The sequence below is a fragment of the Lutra lutra genome, chromosome 9 (genome assembly GCF_902655055.1).
Source record: "Lutra lutra chromosome 9, mLutLut1.2, whole genome shotgun sequence".
Taxonomy (NCBI): domain Eukaryota; kingdom Metazoa; phylum Chordata; class Mammalia; order Carnivora; family Mustelidae; genus Lutra; species Lutra lutra.
Genome location: NC_062286.1, coordinates 70,915,825 through 70,942,447, shown reverse-complemented (window position 1 = coordinate 70,942,447; position 26,623 = coordinate 70,915,825). Strand labels below are relative to the sequence as shown.

Below are 26,623 nucleotides of genomic sequence, written 5' to 3'. Positions count from 1 at the left end.
AAAATAAAAATTACACCCCAGAAATCTAGGTGCTTTTTAAAGGCATGGTCCTCATTTTCTCATTCCAAATATTCTTTCCTATATACAAGGAGTCAGTTTCAGGTTAATATATAAATTGTGAAATGCATGCTCTTTTGCCCACATCGTCAAGTGGAATTTGTGGCAACATATTTAGAATAATCAGTGGTCCCAGATCCTGTTACAAACTTAGAACAAAATAATGAACAAATGGATTATCACATTTGAGCATATCTTACATGTATTTTAGGAAACAAGAATCTTAAGTAGGGAAAGACCAGAAGTATAGTCTTCATGATCACTGAAGTATCTTCCTACTCTACATTCAATTCATATGAATAGACTTAAGGCAGCTTCTGAGAGAGGGTGCATATGTCCTGAGCTATTTTGGAACATTTGCTGTTGGCTTTGTTGGAAGAGCTTGTCAATGAATCAATAATAACTTAGAATCTGGACATTTCTTTGGGGATTAATGGCTAGCTAAGTAGAGCTATTCAAGCCAAACACCATTAACCCCAATTGGTCCCTGTCCAGTGTGTGGCAGCTTCAGTAAAGGAGCACTACAAAATATAGACTTACTTTTTTAAACTTCACTCCAAAGTTTCCTTAGCACACATCATTTGTAAGCAATCAAAAAGATTGATTTTAGAGGCCAAGCTGTCGATACTCTATTCAGTTCAGAAAATCTGGAAGTCTAAATCTGGATACCTAATTTTGAAATCTTCATACATTAACTCAAGTCTGTCCAGAGAACTGAGATAGTTCTGATGCTACAGTGATTTATGGAATATGGATTCTTCTATAAGGGTCAGCCGTATCTCTAATATGCAGCTGATAGAAATAATCCACATGAGTTCCACCTATTCCTTACATGTAGCTTGCAACATTGATGAATATTCCAGTGGCATACCTAAATCAGCCTAATTCCTGATCCCTCTCTTTTTTATGGCATCGGTTCCCATTTAACAACTCATCTGTTAAAGTAACCAGATTGAAATAATACAGATTTCTTTTAACAGAAACTACTGGTATTTATTTTCTCCCCAAAGGAACACTTGATGAGGTGAACAATATGGTTTCATGCCTCTCGTTACTATGACAATGTGGACAACCAAGTCAAGAGGTGCCCAGGTGGCTCAGGTGGTTAAGAGTCCAACTCTTGACTTCAACTCAGGTCATGATCTCTGGGTCATGAGATCGAACTCCATGTGGGGCTCCATACTGGGCGTGGAACCTACTTAAGATTCTCTCTCTCCTTCTCCCTCTCCCCACCCCCACTCCTCTCGAAAGCAAGCAAGCAAGCAAGCAAGCAAGCAGGCAGGCAGGCATTAACCACTTAAAAAAAAATTGCTAAGTCAAAAGGTTCTCACCAGCGAGAGGATTCTTTGGAAAATGAGTGTCGTGATACGTGAACTTTAGAACAAACTCAGAAGTTAACAGTGGACTCCATATTTCCTGCCCTATTTAATTTTGTATCATTCTTATGGCCTATAAACCAATACAGCCAAGATGTGTATTGAGATATAATTCATTGAGATAAGTTATAATTCAATGAAGAAGCAGAGTATTCAAAAAAAACTCCACGCAGGGACTCAAAGCACAAGCTTTAGCAGCAGCTATACCTGATTTGCAAATGCTTCTGCTCTCCTTTATTAGCTATGTGAGGTTGCCTAAATTATGTATTGTGCCTTTTATAAAACATTGGCTTTCCCTTCTGCAAAATGGGAGCAACAACAGTATCTACTCCATTAGGTTGTTGTGAGGATTAAATTAGATTACCCATGCAAATTCTCACCACAGTGGCTGATAAACAGTAAGCACCCAACATACACAGATTATTCACATTTCTGTTGCCCCAGTTTCCTATCTTTCTCTCTTTATAATACCCGCCCTCTTTATCTTTCAATTTCTTTCTCCTATTTTCTTCACCTTTTTTTCCCTTTCTCTTTCACCTATTTTTCTTTTTCTCAAAACTCAGGAACTCAGGTCCTCAGAGAATTCTCTCTTCTTTTTTATTCAGTGTTTTTAAGATATAAAGTTATGCTAGTTTTTCCTAATTGGAGGGATGGTCAGTAAGAATAAAGCATGTTAGAAATAGAATATTTTGAAATTTGTGAAGTTTTAGTTCCAATGTCCCCAGCTCATCTTACAAACACTTTTTAAATCTAGTTTCAAAAAACATGCATAGGGAGCACTTCAAATACTCCTTTGAATTCTTCGCCCCTTACCTTACTACTAAGGAGAATACTTATGGTAACACTGTTTGCTCTGCAGAGTACAGAGCAGAATCTGGGGATAATACATTTTTTTTTCATTCTGTCATCCAGTAGAGATAAAGACTGCGACTTCTCTTATCACTCCTTTCCATTCTTAATACTTTTCCAACTTAGATTTGGACCCACATTCATCTCTGCATCCTATTTAAAAATGTGGTTTCTGCTCTCCCAACTCAATAAGCCAACACCTTCTAACCTCCTTTTTCTCCTGCCAGCTCTTCCCCAGATCACATGCTTGCATGCTGGTCAAAGTGCTGAGAGTGTCATAAAGAACAAGTTTTCCCAGGCTGACACCTCAACATTTCTCAAATCCTCAACTTCTTCGGAATATAGAGAAATGGAGATAGCAGAGAATAGTAGTGGGGAAAACATGCACTTTGCGGAATCCAAGAGAACTGGGTCTCTGCTCTGGATCTACCATCATTCATGTGTTTATTTACTCTTTTCTTCGTGTATTCATATATTCATTCAGCAAAATACTTCTTGACCATCTGCTGCATGTACCATACGAGAACCTGGAAATATATTAGTGAATGAGACAGACTTAGCTTTTTCTCTCAAAGAAATAGCAGGTTGTTTGTTGCCCTGAGTAAGCGTTAAGCATTTGTTTCATTTTTCTTCTCTGAAATGGGGAAAGATAATCTCAGCTCACACAATTATTGAACATAATTGAGAGATACAAGGCATACACAAATATCTGTAATTTTTTAACAGTGAGAGGAATGGGATATTCCTTGTGGCTTTCCCTCCTCCACTTTCTGCAAAAAGTGACCTCCTCAATAATTCATCTCTATGGGTGAAAAGAAAAGTCCAGCTGCAGCATCTCATTGACACAGATGCTTGTGAGATCAGAGAGCTGATTTTAATAGGAAGCCTAGACAAATGAACCCTCCGTTGAGTGTTCTTGATAATCTATCCAAAACAATAGTATTATTGCAATAGCCTCTGAATAAACTTTCAGCAGAACATGCTCCCTTTCAAAAAATATCTGCACTCCTATACTAATGCGTTGCCTGTTCTTTTCAGTTCTCATTCATTCACACATCCCCTTTCCACATGTCAATGAAATCTTTGCACTTCAAGGAGAAAGATTTGGAAAAGAGTATCAGAAAATAGTTTGGCATTAACTACATATTAAATTTCCAGAAAACATAGATCCTCTTAAGTCTTAGGAATGTGATTCAAGGGGCACCTTCTCCTGAGATAAAAATAGATTGACAATACAAAGTATTAAAAGATGCCAAAGCAATACAAGCCTTTTATTGTTAATTTCATTCTTGTGACTTTGGCTTCAGTAAAGGATTGATCCCAGTTAAACGCTTCCTCATCCGGCAGCTGCTCTAGAATTTCTGCCACTACTTCCCAGACATTTTATCTACTTTTATTTATATCATCAATGGCTAAAAAGGAGAAGTCTGTATCAAGAGTGTACATGTATGAATCTTTTCAGTCTAAAAGCCTAAGACATACTTCGAAAGAGGATACAAATTTACTTCAGAACCTGACCAGTTTTCTCTCCATCTCCATGAGGAACTGCCACCAAATCAATTGGGAGAGGGCGGGTGGGAGAGAAAAAGAGAAAATGAATAAACCTCACTGCTATTTCTATTGACAGAATTCTTCTCAACAAGATGTCAGCTTTTTTCTATATACTTATAACCAGAAACTGCTCAATATCTGAATCTAACATTTAACCAAATAATAACTAATGGTATCCAACATGAGCAGACATCTATGACAGATTCAGGTACCCATCAATAATTAATGTTTTGTTTCATTACACACACACATTCTCCAAATACCAGCTAACATAACTAGTATTAAGGAGTTTGAGTGTTAAAATCACAAGTGATCTCTTTTGTTTCCCAACCAACTAGTGAAGTTGATAAACACTATCTGCATTTGTAGAAAATAAACTGAAGCTTATAGAACTTAAATAACCTTGTCTGAGGTCACACATATAGACAGCAACAGAAAGAATTGAAATGTAAACATTCTGTCCTCTAAGATTTCCTTAGCCATACATGATAGGACTTTAAAAGGCTATCACCCTATTACTTAGCACACAGTGGGCATACAATAGAAAACATAATCTGGGACATCAGTCAATCTGAAGGCCCCAAAATAAGTTTAGTGCTTATAAATGGCACAGTTCATTGGAGCCAGAATGCTACCTATTATAAAAATAAGCTGTTGGCTAGACCAGAAAAAAATCAAAGAAGGCCCCATGAGGATTAAGGAGAAGATGTAATGAAAATCAGGAAGCTGGTTTAATGAGAAAGAAATTCAATATACTTCATCTTTTCTTCAATCTTTTTGTGTTTTCTGTATTCATCTAGGAACGACTCAGTCTGTTTTCTTACTACAGCTTTACTTTTTCACATAGCCTAGATACTATTCATGTTTCTTTAGAAGCATAGGACCAGAATAGTTTCAGGGAATGATTTTAAAAATGATGGACTATTAGTAAAGACAGATGGATCAACATAACATGTGGGTTAATTGCTAATAGATATCTTTAGACATTACTGGCAAGCCTGTAGGTACAGAAGTATGAAACAGAATTTACCAAGTGTATGATTTTACAGAATAACTTAATTTTTTATAACCAAAAGCTACATAAACTAAGTCCTTTCTAATGACTTCTAAAATAACACATACAAGAAACTCAAATACAGGGACATATAAGGATCACGGAGAAAAGTACAGGGACGTATAAGGATCAGGGAGAAAATGCAATTAATAAGAATTATATTTGAAATATACATATACTAATTAGTATAGTACCCTTGAGTTAAGGAAAGGTAAAGACGATTATGGGAGAAAATAGTTACATATTAATTGTTTACAAAGAAAACTAATCTCAGAGTAATTGGATTGGAAGACACCATAAAGAACGGATACACTAATACCTTCATTTCACTAAATGAAAATGGAAGCCCAAATAATGTATACCATATGCACCTTGATTTGGTTAGTCTAGGGCTCTTCCCACCACATACACTGCCCCCACGATTTTTTTGTCACGTAAAAAATACAGTGCTAACTTACTTCTTTATGTTCTACGCGAGGCTCCTTCTGATCTTTAGATTTCTTCTTTTATATTTGCATCACCCCAGTCCTTCAAACCTTCCCTTTATTAGTCAGTGGCTGAATCTTTGTTTCAATCTAACTTCATTCTATTAAGACTTAATTCTCCAACTGTCATTATTCTTTTGAACTCTCAGACCATCACCTGAATTCCTTGTCCTATTCACCACAGAAGTTGTCTGCACATGTACAGCTCATGATAAAATATGGCTCATTCCTGTAAAATGCTATGTAAGTGGAATGCTTGGACAATTTCAGATTCTATACAACAAGACTGCTCCAGGCCAGTCCTGGGGGCGAGCCGCAGGGTGGGTGGGAAACGCAGGAGGGAACAGGGCTGAGCGAGGGGATTCCAGTGCCCAGTCCCGGGTAGGTGGGGGGGGCGTCGTTACTGTCCGTGGCCTGCAAACTGTGCCGCGGGCCGACCTGGGTCGTCGTCCGAGCGCTCCTGTACCAGGACGGGTGCACCACGAGCTTCGCAGACTGCGTATTCGCTGCAGCTTGATGTTCCGGTGGTTGCTCGGAGGTTCGACTTGGGAGGAGGGTGAGCAAGGCGACCAAGCTGGGTTGGAGAGCCTCTGCGGAGGCTTGCGGCCAAAGCAAGTGACACGACGGGGCGCTAGGCTCGCCCTGTTACTGGGTATCAAGAAACTGATAATGTTTCCTTGAATTCGCTTATGTATTTGTCTCATCAATGTCACTCATATTGAATATCTTAAGAGAAATGCTGGAATATTTTGGTGTTCCCATAGACCAGGTTTTGCAGATTAGAGAAAATAAAGACTATGGATGGATCAGCTCGGAGTATTGTTCGTATTATTGGGAAAATCCTTCCTTTAGAACCTTGTCCCAGGCCTAATTTTGAGTTGATCCCACTGTTGAACTCTGTAGACTCTGGTAACTGTGGATCTGTAGTTCCATCTTTTGCCGATACTCTGTGTGTGGCAAATGATGAAGAAGCCAGTTATCTCAGATTTCGACAGAATAAACGAATGAAAAGTGACGGGACTGTAGGTGAAACTGCATTTAAAAAGATAGCTGCCCTTGAAGAGGAGCTGACTTTTCTTCGCACCCAGATCGCTGCCATTGTGGGAAGGAGGGAACTGAAAGCCAGTAGGCTTGTTGGCTTCTTTGACTTGAATGATGAGCCTCATGGTTTGGAACAAAGACCATCACCAGGGACTGCTGAACTGAGTGCCCAGCCAGATCCATTTTCAAGTTCAATGCTTTTCCCTCCTCCTCCTCCTCCACTGCCCCCTGAGCTTTTTTCTCCACAGCCGACCTGTTCTCCTCTCACACAGTCAGAATCTAATAATATGTGTGACTCAGATAATTCTGCAAATGAAATGAAAAAACAGCACCCGGCTGACAGTCAGACCAATTACAGTCATTCAAAAAACCAGGAAAATAAAGATGTTCCAAACATGTTGGATGTACTAAAGGACATGAATAAGGTTAAACTTCGTGCTATTGAACGGTCACCTGGAGGTAGACCCATTCATAAGAGGAAAAGACAAGATTCACATTGGGATCCAGTGTCTTTAATATCCCATGCACTTAAGCAGAAGTTTGCATTCCAAGAAGATGATTCCTTTGAGAAAGAAAATAGGTCTTGGGAATCTTCTCCGTTTTCTAGTCCAGAAACTTCAAGAGTGAGCTATAATAACGTAAAGTTAGTGTTTTAATTTTTCCTAAGTGTGTCGTTCATGATACATCTTCACCTTCAGGTTCTCTTGAAGTACTTGCACAGAATGGGCCATGCGGTTGTTGGCTGGAACTGCGTCTGTTTCTGTGGTTTCTGTTCCCTTTCACACATTCTTTTTAGCTTTTTGGCTTACTATGAAGTTTTTGAAATAAAACACTTGATTTGAAAAATAAAAAAAAAAAAAATAAAAAAAAAAATAAAAAAAGACTGCTCCATAGACCATCTTACAATTCACAGTAAGCTCCTCATACACTACTTGCAACGGATTCTTCACAACAATAATTATATATACAAGCACAACCTTCTCTGGTCTATCCGAGCCATCCACTGGCATGAGGAAAGGTTTACTATCATTTAGAAAAGGGAAACCCCAAGCACCTCACAAATGTTTGTTATTTACTGGTGCATATTTTAACCTTCACCACCTTTCCATATTCCTACCCTCGGTATTCTAACTCACCCTTCCAGAACACATGTTTCAATTCCCAGAATATACAACAAATCTAAAAAGTATTAAGTTTTGTTTACCATGTTCTTTGTCTGTGCTAGACACAGTTCTAAGCATTTCACATTCATCATTTACTGCCTGTTTCAAGATAGACACTGTCACTGTCTCCATGCACAGGTGAGAAGACTGAGACAGAGGTTAAATAATCTGATTGCTTGGGGCCTGGGTGGCTCAGTTGGTTACATAATCTGATTGCTATCAGAGAACTGGACCAGGCATTTTGGATTTAGAACCTGTACTCTTAAGTACTAAGTTTCACTAATAAACATGTACACAAATGTACATACATTTGATAAACTACACTGAGCCTTGTTAGCTGTATTTTGCCTTCTGTTCTTCAAGGAACGCAATCATTATAAGAAAAAGAATACACACTTAAATATGGAGAAATACTACACTCAAGCACCCAACTCTACTTGATCACTAGTCAAAAGCATTCAGGTTTGCACAGATTCCCACACTCAGAGTTTATCAAGAGTTTCCTCTACAGAGAAAAGGAACACAGTCAGAGAGGCATAGCAGAAGTCTAAGCCAAAGACCTAAGCCTGTATCTTTTCTATGGCAAACCTCATCATAATCAGAGAAATAATTTTTAAACTGCCTTTTCCATAAAGAGTATTACTAAACTAGATGCAGTTCTCTACGGGAGAATGCATTAGGTGAGTATCATACATCCCGGAAATGCTCAATAAATATTAACAGACACTTAACCAATGCTATAGATAATACAAATTACACATACAATACACGCCTCTGAGTTTTTAAAAAGCATAAATTTAAAATGGAGTTTTAAGTTACATACAAGAACACCAAATGAAAAATGAACTCTGTGAAAGCTACAGCAACCACAGGATACAAAATATCTGGGAACATACTTGTAACTAAATATGAACAGTGGTGCAGTTATATTAGGCTTTTTATTCCTTTCTTCAAAATTCACTCTCAATATGATTTTCAGCTTTAAATACTGAAGTCACTGAAGCTTGAAGAAAAGTATTTGCACTCGGTTCAAGATGAATACAGGGTGATGCTCTTGAATATAAAGGATCATGGCAAAAGAAATACGTTGATGAGAATATTTACTAAGGCCTAAACCATCAATCAATGTCACTTATTATCAATTTGGGGGACAGCTACATTAAGGGCTGACAAAAGGGGTTAAACAGGAAAATAAAGAATGTGCATCTGGAAAGGATCACAGAGATCATTTGGTCCTACCTTCTAGTTTTCCAGATGAGAACACTGAGACACAGACAGGAATAGTTACTACCCCAATGCCACCATGAATCAGTGGTAGAGAAAGGTAAGATCTCAGAGGGGCCTACGTCTAAGAGACAACATTTGAAAATGGGAGAATCTTGAAAGGTGTCACCAGATTTTAAATAAATTCTGCATCCCATCTTATAGTTTATCTTTCAGCCATGGATAAATGCATCTGCAGACATGTCTTGGCTTTATATAGTGTAGCCCAGCTCAGAGATTCACAGCAATAATTCTTGTGTGACTAAGCAAAGGCCTCAGCTGCTATAAAGCCTGGCATGCTTTAACCTCCTCATTGTCATCCTGGTCCAATCTCTCACTGCAGGAAGGGTCCTTAGAGGTAATAACTTCTAGCATTCTAAAAAACTCAGGTGATTTTAGTAGATAAGCTTTTAAATAGGTTATGTTCTAAGTACATACATGGGTAAATAAGGCTATTATAGAGGGAAGTCTTGGGTATGCAGAATATAGATGACTTTGACAATAAATAGTTCACAGAAATACTAAGTTCCTGTGACTAAACTGAAGATAGGGGAAATAAAACAATTACTTCTCTGGAAAGATGATAAATGGACAGTTTGTGGGAAGAAAGTGGTGGTAATCTTTTTTTTTTTTAATCTGTATTTTAATGGCACAATGCTATAACTGTGTATGTACTCTGCTTAAAGAATATTCACTTGAAGAAAACAATCATCTCACATCTTTTTCCAGGAAAAGCCTAGATAAAAATTGGTGAACTAGGATGACGTGAGAGAAGGTGGGCTGAATTTAGGCCCCTCGCCTAAAAAGCTGAGTCAGAGTAAGCATAAGACTAGTTCAAACTAGCTCAAGTCTTCGAAGCATGTATGTATTTATGTTTACATGTACATATGTATTTATTTTTCACACATTTTAATTAGTATCAAAGATAGTAGTGATGATGGAAAACAGCCCTGGAAAAAAAAACCACAACACTTCATTTCACATTCCAAATAATGCATTTACTGGTTTCTAGCCTTCATCAAACCAATAGCTTCAGGTTTCTAGAGCTAGAAAAGGAAAATCTTAGAAATAGCCAAGGGCAACTTCCTCATCTCATAGATGGGGAAACTGTGCTTAAGACTTGTCAAAAGCAAAGACTAAGTAATTAAGTGGCTAAACTGGGACACAGTGAGAAACCACTTTAACCTCTTTCAATACTATCTTCTACACACTGTAGAAGCTGGCAAGTTAAAACCCACCTTCCACAGATCCTTTTGATATTTAAATTTTTCACATGATCAAGGTTTTACCAAACTCACAAAGGTAGAGAATGCATATCATGAATGGGCTAGTACAGAAGCAAAGCTTCTGGGTCTCTGTTATAATTACCTAACTTGCAGGCTGCATTTATGGAGAGAAATGAATTAATGAAGATTTTCTCTTTCTCCTTTTTTATGGATCATGAAATTAAAAAGTTGCAACAAAACATTTGAAATATATCTTCAAGTTTGCATATTGTGCACAGAAATTCATCACAATTTCTTTACAGGGCTTTTTTAAGTACTCTTTTTTCAATTAGGGGACCAAATTTTCCCCAAGGAAATATCTCCAAGTTTTAAATATATAAAAGGGGAACATTTTAGACAACCTGGGCAATACTTCTGAAGACCAACACATAATGAACATAATTTCTTAAATAAAATATGGACTGTTTACACACTTACATGTATTTTTATTATGAAGTGTTATGAAGATTTTTGAATTTTTAGAAGAGATGAAATCAAAAGGGAAGACCAGAAGAAAATGTACATTCTAGAAAGGCCAAGTCTAGTTCGGGGAAGAAAAGCAGGGCTATCGTCAAAAGCAGCCAGAGGAAGACAGACCAAAAGTTGTTTACATTTATAATTAAGAAATCTTTCCAGTTGATGAAAATCTGTATGTACTACACCGCTTCCCTACTTAATCCTGCCCATTAACTATAATATAAACATTTTAAATCAGGTATTTCATCCAAAAACCTCCCTAAGTTTAGTAGATACAAACAATATTGATATGCAATAAATTGTTGCTCATCAATACACATACACGGAGAAAACACTTAAGGTCAGATATATTTCAGCTGCATTTAATAAATATTCTCATTCCTAAATTAAGCCATCTTGTGCTAACTAGAATGCCACTGCAAACAGGATGCTGAAACACAGCAGCCGTTTCTCCTGTAGCATCCAAAGAGAATCTTTCACATTCAAACTGCCTTTTACATTAATGGACATGCTAAGAGGATTTGCATTCGGTTATTCATGAATCATTGTTGTTTTACTACTTCAGAGATAATGGATTGCATTCACTTCTTACCATGTTTGATTCTAATAGATTTTCAAAAAGGAACTTTGGCTGGACACAACTTAGAAAAATGTTATTAAGTATATGATTGCACAAGGATATGTATGTAGAGTGTTTAGAATATGCCTGCCACACATTTAATGCTCCATTAAAAAGCTACTAATGTTACAATTAGAAAACAAATCTACAGTAAAGTGGTATTGATGACAGAAACATATTTTAGTATCTTGTAGAGAAATTTCTGGTATTTCAAAGTATTTTACAAACTTCTGTACAATACATAAACTACCACAGTGTGAACTCCTTCGAAACAAGGACTTTCTTTCCCACACAGAGTACACTATCAATACAATATATATTTGTAACATTAATTAAGACATGAATGAATGAAATGCAGTTAGCCAAGTGCTAGAACATACCGTTCTTAGAATATACGTGAATGTGTCTGGTCTAGGTAACAAGAGAACGGGATTCCCAGAAAATTAAAACTAAAATTGACTAGCATACCCATTGTCTTGTTGAAAACATATTCTGGAAAAACACTTGTAGCAATAGCTTAACTGTTGTAGCAAAGCATGCTTCCAAATGTTATAACCTGAAGAAGACTAAACCATTCTGCCAACATGCCTACAGATCCCCATCACTGGTGTTACTCCTTTGTGCAATTTGCTAGCATAGGACCCAGAGTTGTAGAAGAAAGGCAAACACCACATGATAATTCTTTAATCCATGTTACCTTATCTTTTTTGGTCCACTATAGTCATTTCTTATTTATTCATCACTTATTCAATAAATATGCATTGAGTTCCTATTACATGGCATATACAATATTCAGATATGGCCCTTACCTTCTCTTAGCTTAGTTTAGAATAAAAGATCCCTGGGAGTGAGGGTGTTGGGCTGGAAGGTTACAGTAGAGTAAGAGGGATAAGACACAGTGTCATTGTGTATCTCTTATGTGGCAAGCACAGTGCTCAGCATTCCCTCCCCAGAGTTCCTCCTTTCAGGAAATGGCCCCTCCAGTCATCCACATACTCTGCTCAATCATTTTGGAGTCATTTCTGATTATGTTCTTTCACTTCCATCCTACCATACATCCCATCAACAAATTCTGTCCACTCTGTTTTCAAAACATGTAGCAACATGAACCAGTTCTTCCCACCTTCTCCACTACCATTCCAGTCCATCTTCACATCTGGCCAATATGAGGTTCCTCTACTCCCTCTCTTATGCCCCTACAATCTATTCTCTCTGAAGTGACTGAAACAGAAATAAAATCCTCCTTTTTTTCAAATATTTCAACAGTGTCTGGTTGGGTTTAGAATAAAATTTTAAATTCATGGTATGGCCTGTCAAATTCTATGTAATCTGGCTCCCAGTTACCACACCAGGCTCTCTCTTGATCTCTGCTTTGCTGTGTTCAATCCCTCTGGCCTCCATGCTCTCCCATGAGCATTCAAGCACATGTCAACCTCAGTTCTGCTGCACTTTCAATAGAGCACGTAACCCCAGAACTGCATGCTTCTTCCTCATGTTTGTCAGGTGTCGCCTTCTCAGAAGGCCCAACAAGATCACCCTACCTAAAATCAAAATGCCCCCTAACCACTCTCTATCCCCTTAACCTGCTATAATGTTCTCTATAGCACCTGCTGTTTTCTGATCAGAATACATGATGCAAACATATCCATAAGAGCAGGGTTTTGTCTTTATATGGTTCAGCATCTACAATAGCAGACAGCATATAGCAAGAGTTAAGAAAACATTTTTTGAAAAATAAATTATTCATTAAATCCTTATATTCTCTGAAGTTGCTAACATTATTGTTTTATAGTCAAAAACAGTAAGATGAAAACAGATCAGGCAATCATTTTTGGAAACAGTTTGGAAACATCTTGGAAATGGGGCTTTATGGTTGAGGACTAGATGCCTAGTGCAGGATGGAAACAATGAGGGAGGAAATAAGAAAGGTATTTTTTTTATTTCCTTAATTTTAATAGTACGAATAAATACTTTGGGGAAAAAAATTGCACCTTAATTCAGCAACTCAATTTGTTTCCTTAATTTCAAGTTAAAAATTAAACAGCAAAAACTATGGTCATTACTTTAAAAAGATGAGAAATTATGGAAAACATGTAGTATCCATGACTTAATTACTCACCCATTTTTCTATTTTCATATCAGATAGAAGCTAACTTATGACACATTAGACCAGGCACAAATTATTATTTGAAATAAGGCACAGGACAATATAGTTGGAACTCGCAAGGATGCAAGAGTTCACAGCCAAAGGTACCTTGGAGAGTATGATAAGGCCTAAAGAGGATTATGATACCTTTGGTGGATGAGTAGTTTCTGTGTTTTGTTTTAGTGTATCCTCAGGACTCAGTGAATGCTTTGGGTACTAAACAGAATAAAGCTCAAGTCAAGTTCACTGCTTCCCTATAGTTCCAACCACATATGCACAATGGTAGATTCAGTGAAATTAAACAAACAAAAGTGTAAGTCGTGGGACGCCTGGGTGGCTCAGTTGGTTGGGCAGCTGCCTTTGGCTCAGATCATGATCCCAGCGTCCTGGGATCGAGTCCCACATCGGGCTCCTTGCTTGTCAGGGAGCCTGCTTCTCCCTCTGCCTCTGCCTGCCATTCTGTCTGCCTGTGCTCGCTCTCTCTCCCTCTCTTTCTCTGACAGATAAATAAATAAAATCTTTAAAAAAAAAAAAGTGTAAGTCGTTTTCCTAGAAAAAGCACTGTGTTGCTAGGACTTTAATGATCAAGAGTTCAAATGCAAACCAGAGCAAAGAATCAAACTTAGAACATCATTATGTTGGTGCCTTTCCAAAACAGCAATTTGATAAAAGAGCATCTGCGTCTTTTATCTACAAACTTAATTTCATTATTGCACTATACTGTACTTAAAATAAAAACAGAGCCACACATTTATTAAAATTGTAATGAATGAATCACTTAGGCTTTGATCGCCTACACCAGTAATCTCCTTTAAAAGGAGACCCATTAGGCATACTTTTTTCTTCTTTTTCAAATAATACTCTCAGAACACTTGAACTTTGTTTTATCAAAATGAAGGCATAGTAAACACTGTAAGAAATAAACTATCCCCCCATTCATGCATTTGATTAATACAGGCAGCAGTCATACTTCATTCTTGATATAAAAAAATAAAATTTTACATTTAATAAAATTTTCCAGATGTTGTCTGACACTGTACACTAAATAAACTCCTATTATACAACCAAAAGCACTATGAAAATATAGTGTTTCTAGGAAAGTACTCTCTTCATCAACTGACATGCCTTCCTAGAAAATACAATCTTACTCCATATTGTGAAGGTTTTGATTTATTTGCTGTAGTACACCACTGTTTTTGTGTTCCAAAATACAAAATAAGAGACTCCTATCCTGATAAATTTGTTTAAAATGACTTTCCATAAGAAAAACACATTTATTTTCCAATGCATATAAAGAGCTTTGTTATGAGTTTAAAAGTCTCTTCTGCATACCTAGAAATGAAGTGACTCAAACAGGCTAGAGAGAAGTAAGAATTCTCTATAAATATAATGAGAAGAGAACAAAAGGAGACACATCATCAGAAATATTACATCATATATACAAGATGATATATAAAATATAATTTTTGAAGTGTTATTTTCTTTGCTATCTAAAAATGGAATGATGAAAATTTTGTTGGGCTCATGTTCTTGTTCCAGCTGTGAAATGAATTTTGTGACTTGGAGAGTTCTCCACCTTCTCTTTGCCTCAGTTTGTTCATCTCTAAAATAAGAGAGACTGTAGTAGATACCCCCTATGGGCTCTCTCAATTCCAAAATTCTTTGGATTCTGTAGCTTGGATATTTTCATTATTTTCATTGCTTATAAATTCTTTGACAAATTAATACTGAGTTCAAACATTAAAATATAAGCTCCTTCAGCTGAAGGAACTGATGAATTTAATGATTTTTTAAAAGGAAAAGGAGAGGACACCTGGGTGGCTCAGTCATTAAGGGTCTGCCTTCGGCTTGGGTCATGATCCCAGCGTTCTGGGATCAAGCCCTGCATCTGGCTCCCTGATCAGCGGGAGGTCTGCTTCTCCTACTCCTATGCCCCCTGCTTGTGTTCCCTCTCTCACTGTGTCTCTATCAAATAAATAAATAAAATCTTAAAAAAAAAAAAGAAAAAGAGGAGAGGTTTTAGATTTAACTATCCAGGAATGTCCTACAGTTCTACTCACTTGAGCTTCCCATATTATATGCAGCCCTCATGAGGTAAAACAACATACAAGTACACAGGGTCTTGAAGAAACCATGAATTCACTATGAATTCCTAAATAACTACAATTTACGGGCCAGCGGTGATACACTACTAAAGTAATATGAGGCCCAGGTTTAACTGAGTTCTATTTATTACTTATGTAGCATATTCAAATCTAAAATAAAGGATATAGACCATTGAGACCAGTGTTTCAGAGGTCATGTTCACATACGATTCCAATTACTCAATATTCCAGAATGAGAAGACAATGATTAGGGATTAATTATAGCTATTAAAACTTTTCTTAAAATTTCTTTTCTAAAAATTAATATCACACTTAATCATTAAAATATCCTCTTTAAAATTAATTTATTTAGTTATAGCCTACCTCCAGGTAGGACCTGGGGTGACTATACAAGACATGGACAAAATTCTAACTGAAAAAAGGCAGACCGCCCAACATATAATCAGATAAACTAGATGTATTAGAATTAAGTAACTTATTTGCCTCTAGGGGCACCCCTGTTCATGGGGCAAAATGAAAATAGATGGGCCAAATAGAAAGATATATCTTTCTATCAAAGGTAAGCACCAACAAGAAGGGAAGGAGAAAGGAAAGTGGAGTAGTAATTGTTCTTGTACTGTTACCAAACTGTTACCAGACAAGAACTGAGTTATGGAAACAAAACTTTACTTTGGAAAGTTATGGAAACAACATTACTTTGCGATTTCAGCTAGTGAATGTAGCAAGCTGTTCTTCTCTGCTTACCATTTCAACCATCACCTTTTTAACACTTCTCACTCTCTTTTCACAGAATGGCAAAAATCTAATTTTCATAATCCCCTTTCTCCCATCATCCCATCTTAATCCTAGATGGGCCCTCACTTCTTGGTTTTTGAAGGAAACTTGAAAGAAACCCAGCCATTTATTAGGTTTCGGATTTGGAGGAAGGAAGCCCTCGCTCAGGGCCCAGCTAACTTTCCTATGGATGGTGGACACATAACAGGCCAACTGCTGCTCACACACCTGCCGAAGCAAAGCCTTAGATGGGTTTAAAAAAAAAAAAAAAGGACAGCATAAAAATACAGATTCTGGGTGAGAAAACAAAGGAAATATGCAGAGCATATAAAAGACACAGCAGCCACTAAATAAATATTTGCTTTCAATACAAGTTATTTCTGACTTTGGTAACTTTAAATTACATGATTTTATAAATAGACATTTGTTAAAAAAGAAATTTGGAAATACAGCAATTTACTGTTATTTCTTTCTCCCTCACCTATATATTATGATATAAATATATTATTTGAAACTAAAGGGATATCAGAAAATGGGAGAATCACTTCTTCACCCACCTAGAGGCAAACTTAGGCCAAGATAACTGGGAAGTCTAGATTAGAAGGAAACTGTGGTTTGTAACCATGGAAACAAATCAGAGGAAGGGATAAAGTCCTGAGGGATATTAATTTTAGAGGATGGTGAAACTTAATGAATCTTACATCAAAAGATAAAGCAAAAACTTAGGGACTCCTGGGTGGCTCAGTCAGCTAAGCATCTGCCTTTGGCTCAAGTCATAATCCCAGGGTCTTAGGATCGAGTCCCACCTCCGGGACTTCTCTCTCTGCCTGCTGATTCCCCTGCTTGTGTGCGCTCTCTCTCTCTCTGACAAATAAAATCTTAAAAAAAAAAAAAAAATATATAAAGCATATCCAATAGTTACTAGAATATGCATGTCTGCCTCTATCTAGCTCTTTGCAAAAATTAGCCAGTTTATTTACTGTGATAAGTTCATTTTGCTCCTCCAGGTTTCCTCTGATGACTCTGTTAACTGATCTACAACCTACATCTTCCTCTGGATTTCACTGTATGCTCCCCACTTTCATTTCTTCTCATTCTCTCCATCCCAAGTCAACAATTAGCCTACCCATTTCCTAATTACTCAATTCTAGGCTTTTCCTTATTCCCCAAAACAAACCTACACTATTTGTAATGGTTCTAGATACAGTGGAAGTGGACACTCTTCCAAACATGTACCCATCTACTGGCAGTCACAGACCTTTCTTACGAGAACCTCTTTGTCTCATTTGGGTCCACAGTTATTTATTTCCAGTTCTGCTTTCCATCCAAGATCTACCTTTGTAGTCACAGCAGTCTTTCTAAAATTACAATCTTATATTACATCCTGTTCTTTTCACTCTACCACGTGGTCAAAAGGTTAGTTCCAAACCCCTTAACACAGCTTACAAGACTTACACAGCTTAGTTTGTAGCCTGTATTAAAGCCACTTTCACCATTTTTCCTCTATGTACCATAAATTCTAAACTATTTTCAGTTCTACAAATGAGGAACAGTCTCCTCTTGCATGCTTTCTCTTTTCCCTTCTGTTCCCTTAGTTAACTTCTATTCATATTCAAGTCTCACCTTAGCTGTCTTATCCTTTGGGAGGCCTTCTGTACCTCCTAAGTCTGGGTTTACGTACTTTACCATTAGTGTTCTTTATTCTGTATTGCAGTTGACCTTATATATTTCTGTATTCACCAAAAGAAATATAAACTCCATGACAGAAGTGACCAGGCACATCTAATCACAAATACATCCTCAGTGTCTAAGCTCCGTGCCTTTAAATATCACCTAAAATGTCATAAATGTTTAAAAATTTCTCTCTGATGCACTGATTACCACCTTAGACACTGTAATAAACTACAGCTACTGATCCATTTTTACTTCGGAGTTCCATTTTGTAATAAACTATCTTTGCTTTGGTATGCAATTAGACATATTTTTCAAGTCATTATCAAAGGATTAGAAAAAACTAGGATTTTCTGAATGTATAGGTAGAAACCAAGGAAAAATTATTGCCCAAAGAGAAACTGATGCAATATCCACTTACCAGGTTTGAAATCTAAGGAGGGCCAAAATGTATTGCACTATCATTTCTGAATTACTTACAGAAGTTTTGGTGATATGACAGGAAAATCAAGAATATACTTTATGAGTCATTTATGAAATAAATGCCAAAGTCAAACTAAGTTATCCGAAAACTGTTAAGGGTTAAGGGAAAGTATGCATAATACATAGTTAACCACTATACACTTAAGAACATACTTTCACATATATCCTTTTCCCATGTGTTTGACATATTATTTCCTTTTTTTATGTTTGTGGAATTACTGACAACTCAGAGTTCTGAAAGGAGAAAAGAATAATACCAGTTAAATGAACGTTTTCACAGAATGAGTTTTTACAGGAATCTTTGTTTCTTAAACTAGGTAAATTGAGATAAAATATCATAAAATATATTTAACTAAAATGTGAACAAATCCTTAGAGCAGTAGTCTGCAGAGGTTAAGAAAAAAATTTGAGATATTTCCTTCTTTTCAAAACTTGTCATCTTAGTAGGTACATCGTTTTATGATGTTTATGGATCTTTTATGATGAAAAATAAGCCAAAATATAATAGAAAAAAATCACAAGGTGACATAGCCTTAAAAGAGAAAGAAACAGTAGAAAAAAATAATTACCCTTTCACAGAATGGAAGGAAAAAAACAAAATCAGGAATATAATTATGGTCTGATGAAGAAAATAAGAATCAAAAACAAGGGACTCTGTATGTATGTTGTGGTTGCCTATAGTCTTCCCGTAAAGTCTTTGGAAACTGTATCTACAGGTTTCTTCTTGATCATTAACAGCAATACATCATTTAGTTAGGAAATACAGTCAACCATACATAAAAGAGATGAGGTATGAATAAAAATATGAAAGACAAATTAGCTAAAACCAAATTCCAAATAAAAGAAATACTTGCAAAGCTTCAGAGTATCTCAAATGCTATTATGCTCTCCAAAAAATGAGGGTGACTCTTGATCATTCGTATATATAACACCACTGGACCTACACAAGCTATTCTAAAGCTGTGAGTGGTGACTGTGGAGACACAGGGGAAAAAGTGTGGGGTTGTAGAGGCCTTTGGGGTTTAAGCCTGTGTTCAAATTCTCTCCATGCTGCATACACACTCTGCATTTTTGTTAAATGCAAAACAAAATTAATAAATCAAATCTAGTTGTAGGGGTGAGAATTAAATGGGACAACATACATAAAGTTGATAATAACAGCATATAAGAGACAATCAGTAAACATTAATCCCTTCCTCCTCTTACACATTGCTAAAGGCTCTTTAAAAATACATTAATTTTACTTCATATAACACATAATTTTAAAAGTATGTATAAAGATTATCTATGAATACTAAAAGTCATCAAAATAATGATAATTTCTCAACTTAAAGTATTTTAACTTTTTTTAAGTGGTCATAGTCACAAAACATTTTGTTAGACTCTTAAAAGCTTGTACTTGAAATTTATATTTTTAGTAACAATATTAGGACTTTTTTGTGGAGGTAAATCACATTATTGTTTTAACTTTAGTTTGCATTTTTGTCTTGTTTTGTTTTAAGTGGGAAAATCAGAGATAATGAAAAGAAACCAATGTTTCCTTAGCTAGTTGGTGGGAGAAAAAAAATATATATATATATACATACATATATATAATCCATCAATTAATCATTCTACCAAATATCTTTAGTTCCTACTGAAATCATGAATTGGTAAATAATCTGGATATCTAAATAAATTCTTGCCACTTACTTTCAATCTTGCCCTGAATAATTTCAAGGAGTTGACCCATAAAGGCCAGATCTAAGCTAGAAATTATGACTAATGAAAGATCTTTCCTCAACAGGTTTTTAGCATTTTCTATAGAAATTTAGTTGCACAGACACCTTAATAGCATGTGTAGTTGGCTCACACCAACTAAATCTCTGAGGAAGAGGTGAAAGAACCATTTTGGGATAGATATGAAAAACTTTATGCAACAAATGCATATTTGGAAACTGCAAAATGAGCATGCAAATCAATTTATATGCATGGGTGAATGAATATAGATGAGCTATTTTCAAAGTATAGGCATCCTAGTGTAGCATAAGATATCTGTACAAAAGGAATGGGAAGGAGGTGAATTGCTCAGCTTAGTCATCCAGTTACAATTTTCAATGGAAAATTGCATTGTCAGTTTCCATTATGCCTGCACAAATTTAGACAAATTAAAGAGTCAACTAAGTAATTATTGATAACATACACGTGTATGAAGTAAAGCACACAAGCCTTGTCAGTCATTTGGAACTTCTCAGATGTTTCTAGAAGTTCCATTAGGAAGAGAAGACATTTCAAGAATGATAATACACTTGACGATGAAGCCAATTTGAGACTCAATGCTGACTTATTCAGCCATCTCTCAAGTTTCCTTTCGGAGAAGATGAGGGCAGGGGGAAATGTTGTAAATGGAACATTACCAGAAATCACTCTGCTGAGAAGAAATATTCTATCTGCTTCCAGACCATGCACCTTATTAGGATGCCTCTGTTAAATGCCAGAAGAAGGATCATACAGCCTGACAAATGCATATAAGTTAATTAAATAAATAATCAATTGATCGATCAATCTTTGGAATTATATAGGATTGAAATTCTGTAATTCTCTCTTCTGTGATATTCTTTCAGAATATATCCTGCATGGTTAATGCCATATTTTGTTCTGACAACATGAACATTCTGTTTTTATTTCTATAACAGAATGTTCAATCTAGAGTGATAATACAAATCCTTGATAAATCATAGAGTGAGTCTGATCTTCTGAAATGGGCTATTAGTTTGACATTTCAAAATCTTATTGAAAATCCCTCAAGATGGAGAGTCACCAACGTCCTTTGTTAATCTAGTTTTAGTACTTGCAAATATATTTATCTTACAGCAATTTAAATAGATTTTTTTCTTTCCTCTCTGTGAAGACAGTAAAACATCTGATCTTTACACGTTATTTACTTTTTTACATAAAAACATACATATATATATATATACACAATCCAGCTGTATATACTATACATATATGTATGTATATATACTATACATATATGTGTGTACATTTGCAATTTGATCATGTTTACTAACCAATATATTTTAACATATTTCATCCTACTTTATATAGATATATCTCACTTATATCGTGTTGTGAGACATTATATGTGGGCCTACCAATGTTTAGTTAGCTAATTACGATGTTAATTAATCTTTGAATTGATTCCACTTATTTGTTTTTACCATTACAGATGATTGTAATATGTACCTGCAATCATACATTTGTGAGACTTGTTCAAGTCTGTTAAAACCAATTCCTGGAAGGGGAACTGCCCTGTTAAAGGATACACACATTTGAAATTGTCATAGCTACTGTTAAATTTCCCCTAAAAACAGTTGTTGTAACTCACACTCCAACCAAAGATGTGCAAGAGCAAAAGAGAGCCTATAATTACCACATCTCTGTCAACACTGTGTACAATCATGCTCTTTAATTTCAATCCGCTAAGCAAGAAATAACAACCTCATTTTAATTTATTTTGCTTTACTTATGGAGATCAAGCTTCTTTTCCTATATGTATTGGCTTTTTGTATTTCTCTTTTAAAGAACTGCTTATTTGTTTTCTCGGACCATTATCTTCAATATTTTCTTCTTAAAATCTTGAACCTAATTAAATTTACTAACATTTATTGAGCTCCTACTACGGGCTAGTCTGCTGGCTCTTACTTATATAACAGAGTAATAAATAGGAGTATAAGTGCTCCCCTGGGGACTTAGAATCACATGAAGAAATATGGTGGGGTATTAAATAACTATAATAAAATGTGTGGAGTGCAATATTGTATGAACCAAGATCAACACAAAGCCAGCATTTGCTCTGCAGGAGGGTCAGAGAAGAACATCAGGGAGAATTTCAGAAAGATCTTTTAGATGAGTCATGAATGATGGGTGGAATTTCACTCAGGGTAGACAGAAGGCTTTTGGTCCAGAAAGAATAGCACTAGAAAGGGCTCCAAGACATGTCAATACCATAATTATTCATAATACAAATAATGTTGGCTTCCATCACAAGGCTTCTGTTGGGAGAATGTGGTAAGAAATGAGACTGGAAAGATCAGACACAGATTTCAAAAAATACTTGGTGCCACTCTTAAGAATGTGTGCTTTCTGGGGCGCCTGGGTGGCTCAGTGGTTTAAGCCGCTGCCTTCGGCTCAGGTCATGATCTCAGGGTCCTGGGATCGAGTCCCACATCGGGCTCTCTGCTCAGCAGGGAGCCTGCTTCCCTCCCTATTTCTGCCTGCCTCTCTGTCTACTTGTGATCTCTCTCTCTGTCAAATAAATAAATAAAAATCTTAAAAAAAAAAAAAAAAAAGGAATGTGTGCTTTCTCCTTAATCCTTAAGCCAAAATAAAAATACCATTTTTAAAAGACCATCCCAGTAGTAGAGGGATGACTTTGGGTGGAGAAATGAGGAGAACTGCTTGGGATTAGAAAAAGTAGTAAAAATTATAACAACAATCCTGATGGGTGAACAGGAGAAGCTGAAACAGTGTATCAGCTGAATCAAGTGAACTTAGATTACTGAGAGCACATGACTGTATCTGCTCACACCGGTGACAGCACTTATTGTATTCATGCAACAAATTTATGCAATCAGGCATGTATCTGCCAGCGTACTCCATTAGAATGTGACTTCTTTCCCTTTGAAAGTTGTGAACCAAAACATAGTATTTCACCAAAAGATAAAACAAGTTTCCCTTGTTTAGTTTATGCCAAAAAAGTATTTGTTAATCTGATGCTTTTTCTACCTATCCTAAGTACCTAATGACTCACCACAAACTGTTTTCTTGTGGTATGGAAAAATCCAATGATTGGAGTAATTTGAAATTATGGTAACCTAATTCAAATTGTGAAACAATCCATGAACTATAATTTTTAAAAGGATCCACATGGTTGTCACTCTTTATAGGCATATCAACACACGTAGATTTTTAGATTTTTCAAAAGCAAAGCTCATTTTTACTACAGCTGAGGACATCAGTAGTATCACTAAATTGTACACGTGTCCCCTATTATAGGTCTTCATACATTGTGATTAATAGTAAGTTTTATTCATATTGTTGCTCCCTGAATATTTTATACCTGTATTTAGGTTTCAACACTTTGGTTTGTGCTTCCAAATTTTGACTTCAAGAGGACTGAGAACACAGAGGTGAACAGCTATGTAAGTGCTAAGATCTCATCATTATAGAACAGCTTCTTAGTAAGTGGTTTGGGAATGATGAATGAATTCATCAACGAGCAAAAAAACATAGGGCTCAAAGATGAGACAAGATTTCTGGTTCATGTGACTTGTTGTACTAAGAAACCATGCACATTACAGAATGCCCAAGAACACGTGTTTTTTAACGTTGTGGTTGTTTTGGTTTTATTTTCTTTTGTTTTTAAATAAAAAATTACTTTTTCGCCTTCTCATTCCATTTGCCTCCAGGAAGAATTCACATCAGTGCCAAAACCCTCCCATCCAAATCTCTGTTTCCCAGAGAAAGAGTAACTGACACAGAAGAGAAAAGGATGGATACAGGAGGGCATCACATGGCCACGCTGCCCAAATTTGGGTAGCAGAGCAGGAGCACCACACCTGGTGGGGGGTGGGTTCAGTCTGGGGAGGAAACTCTAGAGAAGGCACAGTGAACAAGCGGAAGTGTGAACTGAGTTGAGACACAGGAAGCTGCTGTAACTCGAGCTCAAACACATTCAAGGAAACCTGAAACTGGGGCAATCCACTGTGTAGAGAGGACGACAAGAGTAGCTGGCTCAGGGCAAGCATGTGGGCCAAGAGCCTGCCCAGAGTCTACTCCAGGGACACTTAATGTGCAGCAACAGCAGGTTAAGGCAACTGAGAAGTAATTCATGAACTAAGTTCTCTTGTGGCAGTTAATGCCATATTTTAAACAAATGCATCTGTGAATTACAACTTCAGATACTTTTTAAAGTCGTTTTTTCTGTTTGTTTGTTGGTTGGTTGGTTGCCAGTGGATAATTTGGGCTTTTTTGTTCGGGGCGGGGGGCTGTTTTGGGTTATTTCTATCTCATATTTGAGAGATTTGTGTGTTAAATGTTTTCCAAAAAGTTTGATTGTTTATGTAACGGACATAAGAGCTGAAAATGTATTCTGAAGGTCATTTAGTCCAAGCCTCGGACCAGAGAAAGGGAAATCCTAAGCAATTTAAAACTATTAGTCATGTATCTAAGCTATTTTTAAGGATCTCCAGGAATAGAGATTCACCCCACCCCCACTTCTGTAGGCTGTTCTCACATTTATACTAGAATTACAAGCAAATGGTGTTTTTTTTTTTTCCTTAGGCCTAAATCAACACACTTGTTGTTCAAATTCATTTCTACTGTGCAGTCCTCTGTGGACCAGACTACCACTGCCAGGTTTCCTTAGTCCAAATTCTTTTTTCTGTCAACTCATATTTTTCTGGCCTACTTTTCCTCCTAACAAATGCAATGCTATCAAGACCTTTCCCTTTACACAATTCTAGACTGCCTGATCCACAGACACTAGTAAGAGGCAGGTTTTGTTTTGTTTTGTTTTTTTTAACTGCCAAGTAACAACCACCTACTAAGGACTTTAGGAACCCTCTGCCCAGATAGATATAGACATAGACATAGACAGATATAAATCTATCTTGGTACTTACAAGATATAATGGGAAATTAGTAAGCCGGAAAGAAGCAAAAGGAAAGGTTAGGGAGTCAATGAAAGTGCAGCATGTGATGAACAAAAGGGAGGGTTGTCCCAGGTCTGGGGAACTAAGAATTGGAAAAGCATTAGTTAGTAGAGGAAACAGTGAGTAACATAAATAAAGCAGATGGCTATTAGGACAAGGAGGCTGAATGTCAGATCAGTTTCACAGAAGGGGGATCTGAAACATTTTTAGCTCAGTAAAGACAGCACTCTTTCTCTTAAACAGATAAAGATAATTCAAGGAGATATTGACTACTTGAATTTTATTTCCACTGAGGACATAACAAGAAGAAATTAATTTATGTCAGCAGAGAAAGGATTTTCATTAAATTTAAAGAAGAAATTCTGCCCAGAAAAAGTTATTAAACACTTAGATGGAATACTGAGAGGGAGAGAAAATGTAATTGCATTGGTTTATACAGGCATCGTTTAGACACAGGGCAAGTTCTCATATGCGAAAGAGAGTGTGGAGGATGTACATTCAGTTATTATTGAAAAAGAACGAATTACAAGTTCAGGGCACGTCCTCAGGAGGTCACACAGCCCTGGTCTGAATGCCAACTGTGCAATTTCCCAGGGTGTGAATGGAGTGATTTTAAAAATCTCTCTGTGCCTCAGTTTTCTCAGCTGTATATTGGGGGAAATCGCGCCTACTTTAAAGGGTTGGGGGAGGATTAAATGAATTAGTATGTGTAAAGAGCTTAAAATAGCGCCTGGCACAGGGTATGAGATATGCAAGATTTTGCTATTGCTGTCCCTGTTGTTCGTAGGATCAAGTCCAATGACATCTTGCCAGAACATACTAAGGAATGATTATATTTTATGTGACTCTAATTTTAGATGATAATGTATTGTCCTTGTCTTTTTCCCTCCTCCTAGCTCTCCAGTGCAATCTCAGGTCTAGCAGTCAAGAAATTCATGTTCTAGTCCCCTCCTCCACTAACCAGATGTGTGATTTTTCTTATTTTAATTCACCAGTTCTTAGTATTCTTGTTGTTTCAAATTCTGTTCTTTCTCTCTCTCTCTCAATTTACCTTCTTCTCCAGCACTCATTTTCTTCCCCAATCATCTTCTTTTCTCCTATCTCTTGTTCCTCTTTCAGTCCTCAGTCTCATTTTCTCAATTATTACACATCCTGAGCTCCACAGCTTCCCTGAGGTCTCATCATCCTTCCATCCTCCATCCCTTGTGGGCAGAAGACACTACAGGATTATATATTTGGCCCCAATCCAAATCTTTATTGCCTCGATTTAGGAAGAAACACAGCATTTTCTGTGTCATACAAACAAGGACTTTGTCCAGGATGGATAACATTTGGGGTCTAAGAGAAGGGGAGGTGCCCATCATTCTTTATTTCTAATTACCTCTGGGAAAGTGCCCAGCTCTCGGCTAACAGTCAGAGAGAAGTGCCATTCCCAGATGAAGAATTACTCATATTCTTGAAGCTCTACCTCTTGTCTGTGTTTTTATGAAGGAAATCAATGTAGAGAGTAGAAAACAATGGATGAAATTCAAGTGGAAAAAAAAAATCAG

General features: G+C 36.6%; 2 protein-coding genes across 29 annotated transcripts in view; one reads left to right on the top strand and one right to left on the bottom strand.

Moving 5' to 3' along the window:
* Positions 1–26,623, bottom strand: part of NRXN1 (neurexin 1) — a 1,204,011-nt gene that overhangs the window by 1,163,284 nt on the left and 14,104 nt on the right. The gene's annotated exons all lie outside the window — the stretch shown is intronic.
* LOC125109202 (mitochondrial fission regulator 2-like) lies at positions 5,804–7,274 on the top strand. Its single transcript, XM_047745970.1, is given in 3 exon segments — positions 5,804–5,928; positions 6,025–6,174; positions 6,176–7,274. Coding segments are annotated over 2 exon segments (990 nt in total). The 5' UTR covers positions 5,804–5,928; positions 6,025–6,078; the 3' UTR covers positions 7,070–7,274.